The 22,762-nt window shown below is 44.0% G+C and overlaps 1 protein-coding gene and 1 pseudogene across 5 annotated transcripts in view; both read left to right on the top strand.

Moving 5' to 3' along the window:
• Window positions 1–22,762, top strand: part of LOC148040533 (NAD(P)-binding Rossmann-fold superfamily protein) — a 164,743-nt gene that overhangs the window by 101,282 nt on the left and 40,699 nt on the right. For all 5 annotated transcript variants that reach the window (XM_087700505.1, XM_087700490.1, XM_087700497.1 and 2 more), the window contains exons 7-9: window positions 8,291–8,327; window positions 8,479–8,561; window positions 8,724–8,798. In XM_087700505.1, the coding sequence (XP_087556631.1) occupies window positions 8,291–8,327; window positions 8,479–8,561; window positions 8,724–8,798 (195 nt within the window). The remainder of the gene's footprint in view (window positions 1–8,290; window positions 8,328–8,478; window positions 8,562–8,723; window positions 8,799–22,762) is intronic.
• Window positions 16,089–21,307, top strand: LOC148040534 (uncharacterized; annotated as a pseudogene).

The raw sequence follows: 22,762 nt of genomic DNA, 5'->3' as shown, positions 1-22,762 counted from the left end.
TTCCTTGCCCTCGATTGTGATTGTCCTTGGCAAGATTGGGACCTTGCCGGTCCATCCATTTGGAAAAGGCTTCGGCTAATCAAGTGTGTCATCTCATAACTAAGGACCGCCATTGGTTGGAGGTCACGAAGGCCAATAATGTGTGGGGCTTTCATAAATCTCGGGATTTGCGGAAAATGAGTGGCATGGAGGGTTGGTTCAATAAGACATGATACAAAAGTAAAGTCTTCCTTTGGCATGTCATGGTTGGTAGGTTGCCTCTTGCCACAACACTTGCAAAACACTGCATATCTAGTGGCTCTTGTTTTTTCTACGTCGGCTAATCAAGTGTATCATCTCATGATGAAGGACCACCATTGGCTGGTAGCTAAGGCCAGTAATATTTGGGGCTTGCATAAATATTAGGATTGGTGGAAAATCAATGTTATGGAGGGTTGGTTCAATAAGATGACATACAAAAGTAAAGTCTCCCTTTGGCGTGTCATGGTTTGTGGGTTGCCTCTTGCTGCGGGACTTGCAAAATGCCACATTTCCAATGGCTCTTGTTTTTTCTACCTCACTAGTGCAAAACCATCTTGCCATTGTTTTCTTTCATGCCCTTTGGTGTGGAAAATCCGGTCCTTGTTGTTTGCTATTTGGAGGGCTATGGTTGATACATCACTACACCCCTTTGATTGGGTCTTCGCTCAGCCCAAATACCCTACTTCATCACAAGCACGTATGAAGATTTTGTTTCCATTCCTTCGTTTTTGTGGCTGTTGGAAAAATTGCACAACCTAGAATGCTTTGTTTTTTATTCTGCATGTGGGGTGCAGACACACATTGCAAAGTTGAAAGGTCTCCTACATTGGTAGCTAGACCTTATTTGGCACATTGATCTCTTTTTCAAGGACAATTTGGTCCCTTGGCATATAGCAATCTCTATCGCTTCTTTGATGTGACTTCTGTACTCTTTTAGTCATATGACTTTTTGTAAAAGAGAGCTCAATTTATGTAGAATGGCCTAGAACCATATTGCGTCTTGTAATCTTGTAATCTTGTAATTTTTTCATGATTGATACAATTATCTATTATAAAAAAAAGAAATAGAGGCAGAGGGGAGAGCATGCAGAGATGGAAAGATTTATCATATGATAGGTTGTTTTCTAGGGTTTTTGAGGTAGCTGTGCAGACTTTTGTCATCGGTATGGCCTGCTGCATCTTCGTTTTATGCTCCACGTTGCTCCTTTAGCCTAGTTCTCCTTCATCAGGCAGACCTGCATGGGAGCTCTAAAGGGCAGAATGGGGAGTTCTACACCAGTGCTTTTGGAGACCTGTTGATATTGAGCTAAAAATGCATGAGCTTTACTTAAACAGCCCCAAAACGTACTTAATTAATGAATCAAACTTGTTCTTTAAACAAAAATGCGTTCCTAGAGTGTCTGTGTCCTATAGCACAACCTTACTTGCGAGGACCTAAACTTTCTATAAATAGGTATGCTGCCCTCCATTAAGTCTATCTTGTTTTTGGAGATTGCAGCCATCAGTCAACTCACACATGGCAGCCTCTCCAGCCTTTCAATGCCTTGGCGCCTTCTTCCAACTGTCGCCCACTCGTTGGCATCTCCTTCTAGGCTGTGTTTGGTCTCTAGCTGCCATTGGCAGCCTCTCCTCCATCATCTGGTGCTTGCATTTGATCTTCAACAGCCAGGCGTCAGTCTCCACACCCTCTAGCTGCCTACATTTGGGCCTCCATCAGCTTGGTGACAGTGTAGCTGCTCCTTCTCCATCTAGCGACACCTTCTTGCTTGCGTTTGCACTCATTAGGAGCCGCCTAACATCACCACACCCTTTTGCAGTTGTCGCCTTTGTCTCCAGCAGCCTCTGGTGTCAACATTTTGCAGATTCCTCTATCTTCACAATTTGACTGGTAGTCATAGACTTTCGATCCATCTTTGGTGGATGTCGCTCTCTGACATATTGTTCTACCCTTGAGTATCTGTACACTCTTACATTCATTTGCAATATTCATTCACTTCAGAGTTGTGTTCTTCTCTCCCTTCTTCTATTTGTGTTTGAGTTTTGAGTTTTGCGTTTAGAGTTTGAGTTTTGCTTTCTGTGTTTGTGTCTGTGTCTTTGTGTTTTTGTTGTGGTTGTATGCTCTGTGTTTCCTCAGTAAAAACCCTAGTAGTTTTCTTCACATGCTATCAGAGTTGGTGCTCTTGTAAAGAGTATCTTGTGGATATTTTGGAGAGCTAGTCTTTGTGCGAGGCACACAATATGACTCGTAACCGAATCACAATGTCCCAAACACCTTCTTCTCTAGTTCCTATGATGTCCTATCAAACTTCTCCATCACTGGAGGCGTGAGATGGAATTATGGACTCGGTGAGAAGGACGACACTCCACTTTCACCTTCACCTTCTTTTTCTACTCTTATTCCAGATTTCACTAACATGACAGAGGAGGGCTTTGAGGAGTACTATCACAACAAGTACTGTAATGTTTACACCCCTCCTACAAGCTTTGCTACCACATTCGGACTGGTTGGTGAGGGTGGCCACCTCTCCGATCATGGAGGACATATGGCATTTGGAGCGTCTGGCAATCCATCTTCATCATGTTTAATTGGTTGTGCTGAAACAAGATCTTTAGTCTTGGCTTCACCCCTCAGACTCGGGCTTTACTTTTCAATCGACATAGCATATTGCCACATAGTCTACATTAGACCAGTCACCATATGTATGATATGCAAGATGATGCCTCCTTAGTAGAGATTTTGGGCATGTGAGTGTTGTTACAATATGTGTTGTTTGATCATTTTCCTTTGCAGTTTGATGTGCTTGCACACCCTATCACTCCTTTCACGCAATTCATGGGACTTCTCTCTTTGCATTTCAATTTATCTTATCTGAAGCATCTAGTTTTTAATGATTATATGGGGTAATTGGTTGATAGAGTTCAACTTGATTTTCCCTCTAGGGGCAGTGACTCCTTTGAGCAATTGATCCATAAAGTGCAAAGGGTCGCCCGTCATTATGGCATTTATCACACCTCTCTTTGCAGGTTGCATCAACAGGCTACGGAAGAAATGTTGGCTTTGGTCTACTCTTTGTTGCTTGATTTCCCAGATGATTTGTTTCTACTTCCATTGGCTACAAGGCTGGTGAAACTCATTTAACAGCTCTAGTTGAGATCATATTAGCAAGCAAAGTTTGACTGAAAATTTGCAAGATGCTTCATAATAGTCCCATAAATTCTTCTGAGGATTGCATGCCTCTCCTACTCCAGAGAACATAGTTATGGATTTGTAGTCCATTGTGCATATGTGTAGAAATTACTTTCTAGAAATTCTTGGTTCTTCATCTCCCTCTACCGAGTAGATCGTCTAGTCCTGTTTGGCTTTCTATGCCCTGGTCGGGGGGTGTCACTAGACATTCATGTTGCTTTGGATAATGATATTTGTGAGGAAGGGGTCATGGATGTTTTGTTGTGTTTTCCCAAGGACAAAAGTCCGAGATGGGATGGTTTGACTAATATATTATTTGAGGCTTATACTATTAGTTTAGCAAAACACTTGACAGCCATGTGCCAATAGGTTTGGGAGACTGGGCTCATGCCTGTATCATGGAAGGCAAGAGTTATCAAGCTGATTTTGAAAGTGCCTTTGCCTCCGATGTTAAAACATTGGTGGATCAATTTCTTTGATAGGGTCTATGTATAAAATCTTCTTGAAAGTGATGGCTAATCACCTCCATAAGTATCTTCTTGGCATTGTGTACCCCAATTAGGATGTATTTATGAAGGGCCAAAATATCTTACATAATGTGTTGAATGTTTAGATGGGCATTGACTATACTAAGCACTCTAAACAAGAAGTCATGTTGGTTCAATTGGATCTTGAAAAGGCTTTTGGTTACTTGGATTGGTCTTTTGTGGAAAAACTTATGCACGTTATGGGTTTTGGTTCGCTCGTGTCTCATTTGATAAACACTGTCAATATAGATGCCTCGTTGTGGGTTATGCTGAATGTTAGGGTCACTAAGCCATTCACTCTTACATGCTTGGTTAGACAAGTCTACTCTTTGAGCACATTGTTTTTTGACTTGGTGATGCATCCAATCCTCACCATATTATCTCATTTGGTGGATAGGGGACAATTGGCCAGTTTTTCTTTTCCTTTTGGCCAACATTTTGTTGGCCAATCATTAGCTGATGACACTATCATGATTCTCAAAGGGGAATGAGACAACCTCTATAAGGCATTGGGCATCTCGAATCTTTTTAGTCATGCTTGTGGTCTTCATATTAATGCTACCATAGTTCAAACCTACCCTCATTAGTTGTATTGAATCGGATTTGCGGTCGTTACAATGGCAAGGTGTGGTGATTCACCGTCGTAATGTTGCAAGGCATTTGGGTTATCTCTTGGGCGTTGATGTTCAGCCAAATCAATTGCTGCAATGGATTTCCCAAAAATTGAAAGCCAAGTTTGTTAACTGGAAATCATAGTTCTAGCCTTTCCATTTGCGCCTTAAAGTGGCACACTCCATTATCCTACCCACACTCACTTATTTTTTGCTGCTTGGCCCTATACTGCCTTTACCTTGAAGGATCTTACTATGTACATTCGTTGTGGGTGGTGGAGCTATTCAGAATGCAAAAACTCACACGGTCACTCTTCATTTGTCTCTATTTCGTGCTATGTGTACTAATCAACAACCTTGGGTCTTCGTTACTCGTTTCTTTCTGAAAGACCGGGGTGTGGTGCATGGTAATATGAGCATTTAGTACTCTTGGTGGCACGTTCTTAATGCCAATGCCCACTTTTCGTCATCTTATTCTTTCTTGGTAACTCAGTTGGTATGCTCATGGAAGTTGGTTTTTCAAAAGTCGCAATGGCATCTTGCAGAGGTCACCTTTGATGATGACAGATGCATGGTGAGAGATAAGGAACACATGACTTTGGTCTTGATTGGCACTTTATGTCATGGGTTATATGAGTTGGATGCTCTTTTAGTTGATTAGTCAGCGTACTTGGCATCCACTCTTACTTCTGCTATGTTACAGGCAGAGTTATGGCATGCTCACATGGGGCATGTGAACTATGGTAGCTTGATGCTCTTACAGCGTACACAAATGCTAGATGAATTACCTCTTTTCGAGAGAACTCTTGAACACTTGTGCGAAGGATGTATTTTGGGAAAAATACATCGGTTTTCGTTTCCCTGTGATGTTGCTTTAAGAGCCACAACTAGGTTACAGTTAGTGCATTCAAATGTATGTGGACCTATGGAGACAAAGTCATTGGGTGGATGTTACTATTTTGTGACCTTTATTAATGACTTTACATACTTCTGCTAGGTCTATTCTTTAGTGAAAAAGCCAGAAGTGTATGATGCATTCTTGGCTTTTGTAGCACGTGTTGAGAACCAATTTTGGGGAAAATGCAGAAAATCAGCCATTGGCTGATCTGAATAATCAGCAAAGTGCTGAAACTGAAATTCAGCAATAGATTATTCACAGTCAAGAGGCAAGACAAATGCCTAGATGGTATTTACAGAGTATAAAAGATAGTCATCTGGATGCACCCATGGCTGGTCGTACTAGAAGGCAAGCTCGTACGCATGATACTGCATATACCATGGAGTTTGTTATGGCAACAAGTACAGTTGATGATGAGGAGCTTGAATGTTTTGAGGATGCACAACATAATGTTACACTGTCAAGAGGCAAGACAAATGCCTAGATGGTATTTACAGACTATGAAAGATAGTCATCTGGATGCACCCATGGCTGGTCGTACTAGAAGGCAAGCTCGTATGCATGATACTGCACATACCATGGAGTTTGTTATGGTAACAAGTACATTTGATGATGAGGAGCTTGAATGTTTTGAGGATGCACAACATAATGTGCATTGGATGGTAGCAATGCAAGCTGAATTTGATTCTATCATTAAGAATCAAACATGGGATTTATTGTCTTTGTCCTTTGGGAAGAAAGCCATTGGAACAAAATGGGTCTACAAGCTAAAACGGAATACAGATGGATCCATTGACAAATATAAGGCAAGGCTTGTAGCTAAAGGCTATGCACAGAAGAAAGGCATTAACTATGAGGAGACATTTACTCCTACCTCCCGAATGACTACCATCAGGTCTATGGTTGCTTTGGTTGCCCATTATGGATGGACTATGCATCAGTTAGATATTAAAACTGCATTTTTACATGGGGAACTTCATGAGGAAGTATATGCCCATTGGTTTTGGAGTTGAGGGATCCGAACACTTGGTTTGAGACTTTATATGGCTTGAAACAAGCTCCTAGAGCTTGGTATGCAAAGATTGGTGGCTTTTTTCTTAGCCAAGGTTTATAAACAGCTCATTTGAGTCTACTCTTAAAGTATGTAAAGAGGGGGGATCCATGCTGATCATTTGTCTATATGTTGATGACCTTTTGCTTACAAGGATACATGCTGATCAGATTTCAGCATTTAAACAAAATTTGCAGTAAACTTTTGAAATGTCAGACTTAGGGCATTCAGTTCATACATGATGCTAGAGGTATTGTTTTATCACAGTCAAGATACATTGGTAAACTTCTTGAGAAGTTTGGCTTACAAGATTGCAAGCTAGTCTATACACCAATGGAACCTAGACTAAAGCTGTCATTACATGATGACAGTGATTTGTTTGACATACACACATATGCTCCAAGAGTTGGATGTCTTATTCACCTCTGCAACACTAGGCCGGACATACAATTTGCAATTTCAGCCCTGAGAAAATATATACATCAGCCATGCATGTCACATTGGCAAGCTATTAAGCGTGTTTTTCGTTATGTGCAAGGTACTAGATCTCTTGGATTGCTTTATACCAAGGGGGGACCACTACAGTTACATACTTACAGTGATTCTGATTGGGCTGGTGATTATGATGCACGTCACTCCACTGGTGGCAATTGTTTCTTTCTTGGCTCATCTTGCATATCTTGGCTTAGCAAGAAACAATCCACTGTTGCCACATCGTCATGTGAAGCTGAATACAAGGCAACTTTCACTACCACAGTTGAATGTGTATGGATTAGACGCTTGCTAGTTGATCTAGATGTACTTGTTACGGAGCCTACTCCTTTGTCCACTGACAATCAGAGTGCCGTTGCAGTGGCACAGAACCCAGTGTTTCATGCACGCACAAAACACATTGAGATACATTATCACTTGGTCAGAGAGAGGCTACATGCAAGTGATATTAGCCTTGTCTATTGTCCTACCACCAGTAATGTGGTAGATATCTTCACCAAAGCTCTTCCTCCTGACAAATTTGAAGCATTTTGCAATGCTTTAAATTTGATCTCCTTTGGTGGTGGATGATCCTTGTACTTTTGATCACTTTTCACTCTAGGGGGGTTTGTTGGGTTTCACTCATGCCTATGCTCACAGAGGAGTGTCGATGATCAGTAGGATGCTGGGGCACTTTTTACTCTCAGTACGAGAGGTTTTTCCCCTCAAACTTATTCTCTTCTTTCGTATGTGCTTATGTTACACACTTACGGGCACTTATCATGTTCGGGTGTGAACACCCCCTACAACCCTAAGGTTTAAGGGTTGTACTTTGTACTTTCAGGTTACACTCTTTCAGTCTATTGCATTGGGTGTCGTGCTTCTCTCTCCACACTGTCTACTGCACTCTCAGCTGAGCTTCGATCCTCTCAGCCTCTCACACATGGCACTGGATTGGCAATCAAATAATTTATTTGTCCTTTCACTTCATCAGGAGCAGTAAGAGGAGACCAGAATTGAGCCAGTGATTATAGCAATACCTTTTCACCACCCTGTCCTCCTATTTAACACCAGCTCAGAAGAAAGCTTTGCCAATGGAGTTGCCTTATTAGGCTATCTAGGAATCCAGGACCTCTTGTCTTTAGAGAAAAGGACATTCTGTGGAGCAATCGTCCCATCTAAATGATCACAGTGCCTAAAACATGTGGCACAGATCATGATGCCTAAGACATGTGACATGGATCTAGCTTTGCATTTCAAAGTAATTCTCACTCTCATTGTTCAATTTCAGCACTGCATTTTTGTCAGGAGCAATTAAAAGAGATCAGAGATGATACTGCTGCCCTGCTAGTCATAAATCAGACACATTAGAAAGCATGCATGAACTAAGGGATGCTCACTTTGCCATCAAACTTGAAAACTTGTTAACTTGTAAGGATGATTTGGTGGTGCACTTGGACTTACAAGTATTATTCTGTTGATTTGTGTTTTGACACTGCTAGTGGTTGTGATTGATCTGTGCAGGCATGTAATGAACTGGGGCAAACCTGGATGGAATCAGGTAAGCGGGACCCTTCTTTTGCTCTTGCTGGGCATCAATTCTCTATATGGTCATGTTTTCTGACTGATTCTACTTTCCTGATAAGCTGGTCTGTGTTGTGAGAACTGTACTTGTTCAGCAAGCCTCTCTTTCACCTGTTTATTTGATCCAGGTGTGTCAGAGGATGCTGTTTCTGGCCACATACAGTTGCTTATTCCTGGAGAGACAGCTTGTTTTGCATGTGCTCCTCCATTGGTAATTATAGCAAATTTTGCTCAGTTTCTTCTTTCCCTTGTCATAGAAAGAAACAAGCCATGTGTCAGAAGTTACTAGTCTTTAACTGCATAGTTTCTTCTGGTTCTCAGGTGAAAGGTTTTTAGACTGACTTGAAATGCCTGTTTTACTCCAAATGTGCAGGTTGTTGCCTCTGGAATAGATGAACACACATTGAAGCGCGAGGGAGTTTGTGCTGCATCCCTCCCGACCACCATGGTTTGAATTTACTCTTGCTTTCAAAACTGCTTTGCCATGGATAAAGCTTCTGGACTTTTGCAGAGCTTTGCTGCTCTAACATGCAAACATTTTTTATGACTTATACTAGAGCTTTCATTTATTCTTGGCTACTGATGAGTCGCTTCAACTGATTCTACGGCTTGAACGCTCTCATAGGAACCTGCATGAAAATCATGTCAAGTTGCTTCTTTCCCTAGCTTAACTATGAGTCAAAAGTATAGACTCTAAGATATATGAAAGGAGTTGGCACCACAAGATTTATGAGAAGATGACTTTGGAAGTGGGTCTGCAATTTTCAGTCTGTTTTCATGGCAAAAAGGAGAAACTGATTCTTAGTCCTCAATTCTTTTTTTTGTTGAAACCCCAAAGGATTAGCTCCTAGAGTCCACTAATTCACAGATTAGTAATCACCTTCTTATGAAGGAATGTCCATTTTTCAGCTCAATGTGCCTCTATTGATCGACGAATGTAAGCCTGCTACCCTTGAACTTTTAAGTGTAGCGCAAAAACCACCTGCTCATGTGGCTTTTAATGATTATACCTTCAAAGAAATGTAGCTATAGAAGACAGCATACTTCTGAATGGTGTTTGATAAGGGTCTATCACTTTTTCTGGTTAGGCAACAAAAATGTGTGGTACAAAGGAAATCATTTTGGTCTGCATGCAAGAACTTGATGTCATCTAGTTCGCAGAAGGCAAAGCATAGATTCTAGTTGTAACATTTCTTTCAAGTACATGCAAAACACAGATGCTATATTGTATAACATGACATGTAGAACTTCCCATCTGGACCTAGCTAGAACTTATACTACATCAAGGATTTTGCAAAACATATGTAATTTCTTTTCTTCTTTTGTCAAGAGATGGTCCTAGTAGTTGAAATACCCACCATCCTTAGCGCACTGCCACTACTGTCCACACAGCCACCTCCCCATCACCTGCTCCCCCCCAGCCTGCACCGCCTTTCCCCCAATGCGAGTCAGACCTTGCCTCCATCTATTCCCACCATTTTCTGAGCCCGTCGCCTGCATCGACCTCCACCTTTCCATCGACTGAACAGCAGCTGCTCCCTCCCTCTGTAGCAGCTTTCCCCCTTGGCGACCAGCAGGGCACGTGGGTGGGTCCTTAGAGAATGTGCAATGGGAACCTCTTGTCTGATACCAGAGCACTCGACGGGTGCTGCCTCACACACACACACACACACACACCACAAACCCCCTTCCATTGGTTAACAGTAACTGCTCCCTACCTCTGTAGCAGCCTTTCCCTCTTGGCAACCAGCAGTGCACTTGATTGGTCCTCGGAGAATGTGCAATGGAAACCTCTCATCCGCTACCAGGTCACTCTAAGGGTGCCCCATAGTCAAACACCTTGATGTCCTCAGCAAGGAAGAGCTCCAATCAATACATACAGACACTCAGAACACCTCGAATCCGTCTGGTTTCATCCGTCCTCTATTTGGTCACATTCCACCGCCCATACATGGCATTCTGGTGATTGCCCACAAGGAAACAGGTAGCCACAATGGGCTCCCCCAAAAAAAGCCAGGCATCCCCAACATCTAACAGCTATAGAAGAGGGAAGAAGAGCAAGAAATACTTAGTCATTTGGAGCAACATCGACAAGGTGACGGACTCACACATGAACAAGGGCCTAGAGGCGCTCCGAGATCTGTGCAAAATGCAAGATCAGAATATGGGAAATATCAAAGAGATGATGACAGCAATGTGTGTCATGTGACGAGGCCATACAGCAAATCATTGAGTAGATGGCTAAGGTGTAAGAATGGAAGAGTGAAATATACGAGGAGATTACAGCACACTTCACCTCTTGGAAGACAGACATTGAATCCCCTCTCCAAGAGAGAAATAGGGTGATTGAAGAACTTCGGTAAGAGATCACCAAATACTGGAACCAACTTCACCTGCTTAAGAGGAAGGAGGGGGAAATCACCAAAGCAATGCCCAACAATGTGTCAACTAAAATAGATGAGCTGAAGACACACATGATGAAGGAGATTAATACATGGGCAACCATAGGAAACAAGCACAAGCGGATGTGGCTGAAAAATCCAAATGGATCAAAGTGGTGAAGACGATGCTGACAAAGAAGTAAGAGCTTGTGAATGCAGCACTTGAAGAGGAGAAGAGAAGGAGAATTAGAGCCTTGCATGTCCAGGTGGTCAGGTTGAAAGAGGGAGACAGCCCTCTAGAAGATGCCAAGAGTATAGTTGAAAAAATGGGAGTGGAGGACCCCTCCAAGATGGACAACACATTGCGCATAGGGAAGGATCTAGAAAAGGTTCGGCCCCTTATCAAATTTTCTGATTTGGAGTCACAATGAGCTTTTCTCTCCAAAAGGAAGGCTCTCAAAGGAGAAAAAGTACACCTTGAGGATGATCTCACACCCACCCATGTAGCCCACCACAGGGATTGCATGCCGTAGATTATGGAGGCCCACAAAGCGGGCAAATGGGCAGTTTACAAAGATGGGTGTACCATTATCACATATAGGCGCCAACGACGAGGCACGGCCTATGAGACATACTTCAAGTTCATAGTTTGGAATTGTAAAGTCATGAGGAGGGATGCATGGCTATTCCATGAGACCTTGAATGATAGGGACATCATCCTATATATGGAGACACACTAGAGCCTAGGCACATACTTTCCGATTAGAGAATATAGATGGGAGATAGCATGTTGCCCTAGAGCATGATCACAAGGGGACTAGAGGGTCGGGAGGAGTAGCTATGATGTATAGGGAGGAGCTACAGCACATGGTACAAGTCTTTAGGAGAGACGAGGAGGCTCGCTTCATGTGGATCCGGATACATACAGATCACCCCTATGATATATACATAGATGATAGCAATGTGCTACTTTGCCCCAACACATTCTCCATATGCGGGGAACTTCAATGCTCACACAACACAGAGACAAGTTTCCTTCTTCGAGAGTGAGGATCACATGTACAAAGAGAGAGCACTAGAGGAGATAGGGCTCAGTTGAACATCACAGGACATAGCGGGGTGGATAGATTATGGTGACTACCTCCTGGCCTTGGGATGCACACATGGATTAGTCATCCTTAACAGCTTGGCTAGATGGCCTGGATCAGACACTCTCACATGCTTTCCTCATAAGCATGCATCTAGACATACACGAGGAGCCCCCTCTTCAAGATCCATACAGAGACTAGGAGCGAGCATGCCCTTACCCATCATCCCCAACATACAATCATTCAAAGTATCCCCTCGTCCCCTAGCAATGGCAGTCGATCGCGCCTACCTACAGTTTACTATCACCTATAGACATGAGATGATCCCTCCAGTGAATAACCACTTGAGATTCCCAAGATACCACTTCACTAGATTGATAACAAGTGTGTACTCAGATCATCTCTATTGGAGCTTGTAGGAGATAGACCCTTAGATACCCTTGGATGATTTTACAACATAGCTTGTAGGAGCACTTCACAATTCAGATGCTATGTATTTTCCCCACACATGCACCCATACCGCCTCCCCAACCAAGAATGTCCCATAGAATATCCAGTATGATGAGGAATGCAAGGAAACCTATCTTCGTCTCCAACAAGGCAAAGCAGGAGAGACCTATACACATAGCCAAACACACTTAATCTTTCACAGCAGAAGAAGTGGGCATTTCTATTCAGATTGGTGCACGAGTTTTATCAGCTATTCTTGGGACAAGATTGCAAGGAGGCGTGGAAAGCATTCCAAGCGCCTCGAGCCTATACACCCATCACCTTTCCAGACACATGGCATGCATATACTACCTCACTATACCAGGTACATGGGCAACCCCCATTGCCCCAAACACTAGAGAACAAACCCACATCATCTACCTTTTTCAGCATAGCGATGGTTCATGATACCATTTGTTGACTCCAATACAGCCATGATGGACTAGTAGTAGAGCACCTATCACATGGTAGAGACATCCTAGCACCCCTTTTAGCCCACCTATTGAACAGGGCCCTATGTGAAGGCTTTCGGGCTAGTTGGTCAACGAATACTATAGTACCAATCTTGAAAGATGGAGAGCCCATGGTTCGTACAAACTAAAGGACAATCATGGTTGGCCACGTGCTAGCCAAGCTTTAGGGATCGATACGAGAGCATAAGCTGAGCAGATGGGCAGAGAAGCACCAACATCAAGCATGTGGATATAGACAGGGTTTAGGAGGGGTTACTCCACTTTTGATCATATCCTCACACTTCGAGCCATCATCGAGGAGAGCAGGGCACAAGGGAGGTGGGTATACTATAGCTTTGTCAATTTCCGTAAGGCCTTTGACATAGTACCACGGGCTAGGCTCATGTAGAGACTACAACAGCTAGAGATTTTGATAGATATGAGATGGGGGATACTAGCATCGTATACGTCTATTACAAGGCAAGTATGAGCACCAAGGGGGACTGTCGAAGGAGATCACCAACACCATTGGGGTAAAACAAGGATGCACACTCTCACCTACTCTAGTTGGCCTCTATATTGATGAGATATTAGACTAGATTGATAGACATGGAGGGGAGGGAGTTAGCCTAAGGGGGGGGCATTGATATCCAAACTACTATATGCCGATGACATAGTCCTTGTCTCTAGCATTCGAGGGATTGCAGTGCCACCTAGTTGCACTACATGCCTTTTGTGAGGATAGGGATCTCACAGTGAACCTTGGGAAAACCAAGTTTATGGTGTCTAACACTTCCTCTCAATAGATTCGCCAATCAGTACCCTGTTTCACATATGGAGAGGAGATAGTGGAGGTGGTCTAGAGATATGTCTACTTGGGGATTACATTTTCAAGACTGAGATTCACTTTGAGAAGAGCAGCACAGAACAAATTTACATGAGGCTATGTGGCTTTGGGGCGATGGAGAGCCAGTGCACCTACATACAATTTCAAGAACCTCTGGCAAAGCTCTGGCTCTTCAACACTTTGGTCACACCAGCACTTTTGTATGGGCCCTCCACATGGGGATCGAGCCTCCACCACACGAGGAGAACCATAGAAGATCAGCCGTTACCCGAGGAAGAGGAGATATATGAGGGGTGGGAGTAGATGGAGAGACCCCTAGTAGTGATGATTTCACAGATGGTTCAAAGTAAGCCCTTTGTACCACATGAGATTATCAGAGCAGAGATGGGAGCACCACCTCTAGTGACAGAGACCCTCTTAAAGACAATGACTTTCCTACATAGGCTTTGGACCTTGCCGAGATAGAAATACTCTTGGCTCGCACTAGAGTCATCGAGATAGCTAGCATTACATGGGGATATTGAGTGTTGGTATGCCCGAACAGAGCATGGCTACAATTACATGGATTACACATGGATCACCTTTCATCACTATAGTAAAGGTTGGATTGCCTCCACTTGGAGCTCAGCCAAGAGGAGTTGAGTTGCATCATGAGGATGATGGACATTATTCAGATACACACAACCAAGACATGGGTGACACCTACTAGGGATTTGGGGACAAAGATGGCTTTCTACTGAAAGCATCTTCTACACATATCCCCTGATGGCTTTGTTGTCGGCCTAAGATACATGGATGCACACCTGTCCCATGGTGTATGATGTGCCATTGGGCAACTCCTTGCATCCTTACACTAGCTCTAGATTGAGATAGGTAGATACGGCACAAACTCCCCCCCGTGTGGTGTATAGGATTTGCCAAATTTGTTTGCTCAAACAAGGAACAAAGGAGCACTATTTATGCAGATGCCTGGTTTACTACGAGATCCAAGGGTGCTTCCATTGCTTGTTTAGAGAGGGATTTGGTTTACTATCCAAGGTTATGGATTTTCTGGATTGGAGATGTCTTGGGTTCTTTTTGTTGGACCTACGCTGCCACAAAGAGCATCTCTTATGAACCTAGCACCAAAGAGATGGAACTGCATACCAGCATGCACTCATGGATTTCTATAGAGTTTCGACTACTCCCTCCACCGTAGAGCCCTCCCTCTTTACAGGCAGATGCAAAGCTTGTTACCCACGTCCAGTTGGTCCACACCCTTGTAGGACGCACTCATAGTTGCCTTCGTACATGGTACGGATTGGTTCGTACTGTACTATACGGTACGTATCCGTACGTGATTTTGTACCTTTTTTGGCCATGTCACCTGCGCTGCTTGGATCCGGTGTTTTCTGCGCCTCCTGGATCCACTTTTTCTCTGCGTGCTTGCATGGCACTTTTTGGGGGTTGGGAAGCCTTGGATACCTCACCCCACCCCCTTTTCCAGCCATGCACTCCCCTCCCCAGCCCTCTTTGGATTCCTTCTAGCTGGCAGCCCTCTCTTTGACCATTGACCCCTCTTTGATTGTTTGAACTTTGACCCTTCTCTCATCTACAAAAGGTACTCCTCTCCTCCATGCTTCCACACCAATTCAGCAAGTACTTGTGACTTGCCGTTCTCATCTTCCTCTCTTGGATCTCGTCATTCGATTCTTGAATGGACATGTGTTTTTTCATTCTTGAATCTCATGAGTCACCTCCCATCTCCTCTTTCCCGCACCCTATCGAAGCATTTGCCATTCTCAAATCTCATCTCCCATCCCCTCTATCCCGCACGATGCACCCTATCAAAGCATTTGCCATTCTCATCTCCCATCCTCTCTCTCTCACTCTTGCTCTTTCAACTTTACCCCAACCCTCGGGCCTCTCAAGTCTCCCTCTCAACTTTCAAGAGTCGAGACTCAAGCATCTCTCTCTCTCTCTCTCTCTCTCTCTCTCTCTCTCTCTCTCGGGCCTCTTTATCCATCATCAGCACCATGACTCGTGAGAAGCACGAGGCCCTCAATTTGTATGCGATCCATGTGGAGAGGGACACAAAGAAGTCCAACTCCCACCATTGGGCATGCAAGCATTGCGGGAAGCGCTATATAAGTGGTGCAACTCGGCTTCTCCAACATCTTTCCAAGACGGGGGGGCAAGTTGCTCTATGCCCGGACATCCCTCAAAACATTACGGAGAAGATTCTCGCCAAGATGAGGAGGAAGTGACTTACTGGCACCAACTCCTATGCCTACTAACGAGGAAGCATCCAATGTGGGTGTATCTTCAACCGATGCGGGAGAGGCCTCTACCATTGGTGGTGGGGGCTCCACATCTACATCCAGCTCTGGTAAAAGACAAAGAGTGGAGGCTCATGCGATACCGAAGAGACAATCGTCTCTCTCTCAAGCTCCCGGTCATGTGTGTGGATCGGTTGCCTTTCTTAGAGAAAGGCAACGACTTAAGGACATTGAAATTGCACGCACGGTGATTGAGTGCAATCTTGCATTCAATGTCCTAAAGCAAGAGCAATGGAAGAAGATGGTAAAAGCCATTGCCAATGTGGGTCCATGTGAAGGATGAACTGGTGTCACATACAACGACATGAGGACGAGAAAGATTGATGAAGAGAAAGAGAGGATTGATAGAGCCCTTGATCCTATTTGGGCCGCATGGATAAAATATGGTTGCTCCATTCTCACTGACAGATGGAGTGATCGTAAGAAACGGGGCATCATCAACATACTCGTCTCATGTCCACTTGGCACTTACTTTTTGCGGGCCGTAGATACCGCTAAGAGAGCTAACAACGGGCGCATTCATCTACCGCCACATTCGACAAGCTATCATTGAGGTATACATTGCAATTTGCGTTTTAAATTTGTTTCACTTTCTTTCATTATGATAATATCATGATTCATGATTAAAATTTGATTTATACATAACTTGTAATTTGTAAATTGTGGTTGTAGGTGGGCCCCTTAAATGTGGTGCAAGTTGTTACCGACAATGCGTCGAATTGTCGGCGCATGGGCCGTTTGCTTGAGGCCGAGCTCCCTACGATTGTGTGGACTCCATGTGCAAGTCATTGTTTGGACTTGCTCATGGAGGACATTGGGAAGCTCAAGTGGGTGAAGAGGGTGGTCCGCAAAGCTACATCCATTGTCACATTCTTCACAGTAAAAGTAAAGGTGGTTGCGATGTATCGTGAGCATAGCACATTGGAGTTGAAGAAGCCTTCTTCAACTCGCTTTGCTTACATGTGGTTGTTGTTAGAGCGCCTTCATGAGGCGCAGTCCGCCTTGCGCCAGACAGTGGTGTCCACTCTATGCAATGAGTGGGATGAGCATGAGACAGAGGAGGCTAAAGCCATGCAGCGCTTGCGTCTTAATGAGCAATTTTCGCAAAAAGTCCATGCCGTTGTCACTGTCGTGACTCCCTTTTATAGGGTGTTACGTATGAGTGATTGCGAGGGGTCCACCATGGGCCTTCTCGTTCACTTCTTTAGAGCGGCATTGACGGAGACACGTGCTTGTACAGTGATCACAGAGACACAACGTGCACATGTTTTAGAGATAGCAGAGAGGAGATGGGCGTGGATGTATAAGCCCATCCATGGTTTTGCCGCATTGGTACATCCGGCCTACAAGTCACCGGCGGTCATGGATGATAGACAGTTGCGTTCAAACCAACTTGCTTATTTAACTTGTGTGGTCCCTATGGATGATCACAATGCAATGCTAGAGGAGCTAGGATGCTATGCAGATCAGAGAGGGCATGTGGCTTTTGCTTCTCCCACTTCTTGGAGAAGAGAGTCACTTGTGAAGCCTTTATTTTGGTGGCAAAACTTTGGATATGCACTAGAGACCCTTTAGCCCTTAGCCATGAGGGTCCTTGCCGAGGATTGCGCTTCGGGTTCATGTGAGAGAAACTAGAGTGCCTATTCTCTCATTCACACAAAGATTCATAATCGCCTTAGCACACGACAGTTAGAGCGGCTAGTCTATTGCCGCACTAACTTACGCATGATGAGAGCTATGATGAGTATGGGTAATTCAAAGCAGGTAAAGTTTAAACACTTAACTATAACATTTAAAATTTATTGTTTTAACTTTTAAACTTTGAACTTTGAAGTTTAAACTTTATTCTTTACAATTTAGACTTTAGCATTTACAATGATCAATGATCAATCTTACATGTATCATTGCATTGTGTAGGTGAATGTTGATACATTTAAGTTGACGGGCGATACTCTTCCGTGTATACTTAAGGAAGTGGACGAGGAGAAGGAGATGATTTTCAGAGAGCTCTATAGAGAGCTTATAGCAGCAAATACTCGTGACACTTGCAATCAGTGTGCTCGTTGGCGAGGAGTTCAAGTAGGTGGTAGCAGGGGCATGGTCATTCGACGCTCTCCATCATCGAGGAGAGGTGGTTCGAGTGGCTTGCAGACTTATGTAAGGTGGGGCTCTAGTAGCTCACATCTTGTGCCTTATGATGACATCCCCCCTTGCCTACACAGCCGCCACCTAGGAAGCCATCATTTGATGATGATGGTAACCTCATCAGTGAGAATGAGTATAAGTGTGTCTCATCATCGGATGCTGAGGAGTCATCTTCAGACTCTCTTGATGAGCACTCAGATGGTTCTGATGATGATGATGATGATGATAGTGATACCTCATCATAGATTCATATGACATAGGTCTCTCTTTTTTTTTGTATCAAATATACTAGATTGTAGACTGTAGTTGTGTCGCATGTTTTGCATAGCCCATGCGACTGCGATGGTCACCCTCGTATATTCATCTTATTTTGTAATGAAATGGCTAGTTCCACTTTAAACATGTGTTCTATAATCTATCATTTAATATTTTATGATTTTTGTTATTTTAAAAATCATCTTAATTTTTTTTCGTACTAATATCCTACCGTACCTTATAAAATCATACGGTACCAATTAGTACCAGATTTTATCGTACTGTACCGTATCATACCTTTCGTACCTGACAACTATGGACGCACTATCCGCAGATACAAAGGATACTACACCGTCACAAGGGGACCCTATTTTGCTTCTTCAACCTCTCTATGATAGACAAACCCATGAGAGAGATCCTGAGATGAGAGTGCTTCTTGATTAGTTTGACACTTTATTTGGCTTAGATATCATTTTGTACTCATCAATTGTCACCAAATGGTGATACTTTTTGCATTTGCTTATATAAACATTTTATTTTTCTTTTCTTTAGTTGCTATTGCTTTTTATCCCCAGAGTTCTCTTGGATTAAGCTAGGATCTTTGCATGGCTAGAAGAGGCAGCCATCGGGACAAATTGGACAAATGGTTTGTTTGAGCCTTAGGACCGGTTCCATATGTAATGGGCACTGAAGAATAGAATGCGAGTGGTTTGGGATTGTGTACTTAGCCATTGGAGATGGTGCATGACAATGAGCCTGGCCAAGATAGAAGATGCGCATGTAAGAATGCTCGCAGAATAAAAGTCACTGTAACTGAGCCACATTATACTTTTTGATGTGGTTGCGATGATAAAACTTGCTCAAAACAACTTGAGGAATGCAGGGGTCACCATCCTTAAAATTTAGGGAGTTACTATTTTTGGACCTCAGAATTTGTTTGCATCATTATCTTCGTTTTTGCACGAGGATTAATTCTTTGGTCTGTGCCAAGGTCAAATTTTGCACAGATCATGGAGAATTTTAGACCGGAAGGTTTAAACGGAAAAATTATTACATTTATGCCATGTGGCACAAATTCCTGAGAGAGAGAGAGAGAGAGAGAGAGAAATATTGACGTCTACAACAGGCCAAGTTGGCCTATGAGACCAAAATGTTGCATACAAAATGTCTAGGAGATTTCAAAAGTCCCAGTGAAGCTAACATTTATGCTATGTTGAACTAAATTGAGTAGGTACAAAATGATATCTAGACTAGATACAATCTAGAGGTACTCCCAGTGCGGTGCGGAACTGCTCCTGGAGTGTTCATCCTAGGATGTCCCGCATGGGTCGGTCTAACATGGAGAGACTAAAGCGGCGGGGTAGCGCCCTTCGATGGCGGCATAGTATCCCTTGTATCTTCGACATGTGTGTTCTGCGGGGACTGCCGGCAGGGCGTGGGCGCCGGGCTTTGCCTCTCGCTGTGTGTGCGTTGGTTGGTGGCTCCTTGTCTTTGCTCCGTGGTTCGTAGAAGGTGGTCTCTGTGGCGTCGTATTTCCAGTAGAAAGAGCCCCAGGCATCTCTGGTCTTTGAATTCCATCACCTTGGAGAGTGGTCTGAATCCTTCGCTGAATAGGCAGTGGAAGCGTCCCCGGATTTCGTAGTACACTCGGCATCTACAGATATAGTGTTCCTCTGTCTCTGGCTCGAGATGGCAGAGCTGACAGATTCGGTCTTCTGGGGGGAGGGGATTGGCCCCATATCTGCCTATTTCGACCCGTAGTTGGTGTGAGGACGTACGGATCTGTCCGATGGCACTTCTGACCGCGTGAGACAGGTGTGTGTCCATGTAGCTTGGGTGGGTGATGAAGCCATCCGGGGAGATGTGCAAGAAGTGCTCTCGATAGAAAGCCTTCTTGGTTCCTAGTTCCGACGTGGGGGTCACCCATGTCCTGGCTGTGTCTGTCTGGATGATATCCATTCTGATGATATGATTCACCTCCTCTCGGCTGAGCTCCAGGTGTGGACAGTCTAGGCTGTATTGTAGTGGGGGGAGGTGGTCCATGTGCAGGCCATGGAGCCGTAGCCAGGTCTCTGTTCGGGCATACCAGCACTTAGTGTCCCCTTGTGTTGCTAGCTGTTTGGATGACTCCAGGGCGAGTCTGGGGTACCGGTGCCGGGGCAGGTCCCATATTTGGTGCAAGAAGGTCACGGTCTGGAAGAGGGCCTCAGCCACGAGGGGCGATGCCCCCAGCTCTGTGCAGATGATCTGGTGTGGTACAGAGGGCTTGCTTCGGATCATCCGTGAGATCATAAGTATTAAGGGTCTCTCCATCTGCTCCCATCCCTCATAGGTAGCCTCCTCATCCTGTGGGGCCCTCTGCGTGTGGTAGAGATTGGACCCCCATATGGGAGCCCCGTACAGGAGGGCTGGTGTGACCAAGGTGTCAAAAAGCTAGAGCTTTGTCCAGGGTTCCTGGAACTGTATGTGGACACATTGGTTCTCCATTGACCCCAGAGAGCATTTAAAAAAAACGTAATAGGCATAAGGGGCAGATCTGAGAATGAAGTTTTGAGGAGCTGAGGGTAGATTGCTGCAAATTCATCAGCTATGGAAACTACTTCGTCGTCTCTAACTCATGTACGAAGGTAGAGCTTGCTCCCTTTGGTCAACCTCTCTCTATTCTTAGAGGAACTGCTCTGCATGATGGGCTGATTCCATTGAAGGTACAATTCTGTGTTTTCTTTGTACTTTTGTTGAGGCAAGAGCCTCACTGTCCAGGTTCAAGAGTAGCTGTTGGCTTCTTCAATGCAGGAACTAAAGAAAGTGATAACCATGCCACACAGGAATAGGTTTTTCCTGCTCTAATTTAGTGCTATTTGTGGGATTGTTTTACTGCTGGAATGATGCCAGGGTAAAAGGGATGTTGTTTTGGATATGCTAGATAGTAAGAACAGTAAATACAGAGTTTTGCAGACTGCAATTTTGCACATGAATCATTGAGTTATGGTCACAGAAAATGCTTTCCTAAAAGGAAGGTTGTTCTGGATATGCTGGACAGTAAGAACAGTAAATACAGAGTTCTGCAGACTGCTTTCCTAAAAGGGGCGCCAGTCTTCGGGGCCAATCTGGTGTTGAGCGAGGGAGTGAGGACTTTGTTTGTGTGTGTGTGTGTGTGTGTGTGTGTGTGTGTGTGTGTGTGTGTGTGTGTGTGTGTGAAGACCATGTGTTAATTGAAGGAACTGCCGCTTCATGTGAGTCATAGACCAGTTCCATGCTTCCATCCCCAGGATTTGAATTCTTTTTTGTAAGAATTTAAGCTCGGACAGTTTTGGGTGAAAAGGCCATACACACAAGTTTTACAGAGATTACAGGACTAGAGAGATGGCAGACATGGATAAAGGTAAAGGAAAACTCCCTCATGAAGAAGAGAGTTCTTCTTCTGCTCATAGACACCGAAGAGAGAGTATTGGTGCACAGTTGTCAGCACCTTCTAGAACCGACATTGAACTACAGGATGAGGAGCAAGAACAAGAGGACTTGTTTATAGTACAACTCCTCAGTATGGTTGACTCTTTCCAACAGCTTCTAAAGAATCCTCAGATGCAAAAAATTTTGAAGTCACATAATGAGGATTCTCAGGCTAGGTCATTATATCATATCATAGAGCGCTCAAAAAAGCAAACCTTTAATGTGCGTCAGCATGTGAAAAGACACAAAGCATGGAGATAGGTCCAGTGCAACAAGAAGCACTAGCACAGGACCAGGGAGTGAATGATCAAGGCAGTTATGCACAAGTGGCACAGCAGACTATTCCTCCTCAGTTTGCTACTTATCGTGGTTACTTTGGTGGCGGGTCAGTTTTTCAAGCAATGGCTGGATTACCCACGGGTTATTAGGGATACTAGCCTAGAGGGCTCTATGAATGATGCCTATTGAGGCAGTGAACCCACTTTATGCTAATATTGGTCTACAGCCCGGTTATCGGACTTTGCAGAGTCCTTATTTGATGCTTGGAGAACAAAAGGCAGCGGCTGGTTTTTTTCAGCCTAGTGGGCATATGGCAGCTAAGACAGGTGAAATGAATGCTGATAATGCACCTAAGGGACTCCCCTTTTTACAGCCACTTGTCTATGACAACCTGACACCAAAAAGTGCAAAGCCTAAAGACTATAAAGAGGGTGGTTAGGCATTAAAGTTTGAAACCTTCAGTGGTATGCAAGATAAGCTGAAAGATTTGACATTTATACAGTAGTTTGATGCAGCTTACACTGGAGGGAATTTTGCTGAGACTTCTAAGGTGTGGAAGGTTGCAACTTTTTTGAAAGGTAATGCTTTGCAGTGATGGAACATATTGTTGATGCAAGGATATGCACGTGCCACTTGGGTCCATTTTAAACAGTCGTTTGCAGCCTCATGGTTAACTAACACGTTTGAAGTAGATGTCATGACTGCATG

Source organism: Lygodium microphyllum, chromosome 2 (assembly GCF_053477565.2).
Source record: "Lygodium microphyllum isolate KBCC chromosome 2, Lygodium_microphyllum_v1.1.10, whole genome shotgun sequence".
NCBI classification, from domain to species: Eukaryota; Viridiplantae; Streptophyta; class Polypodiopsida; order Schizaeales; family Lygodiaceae; genus Lygodium; species Lygodium microphyllum.
The sequence above is the reverse complement of the archived record's forward strand: the minus strand, read 5'-3'. Positions and strand labels throughout refer to the sequence as shown.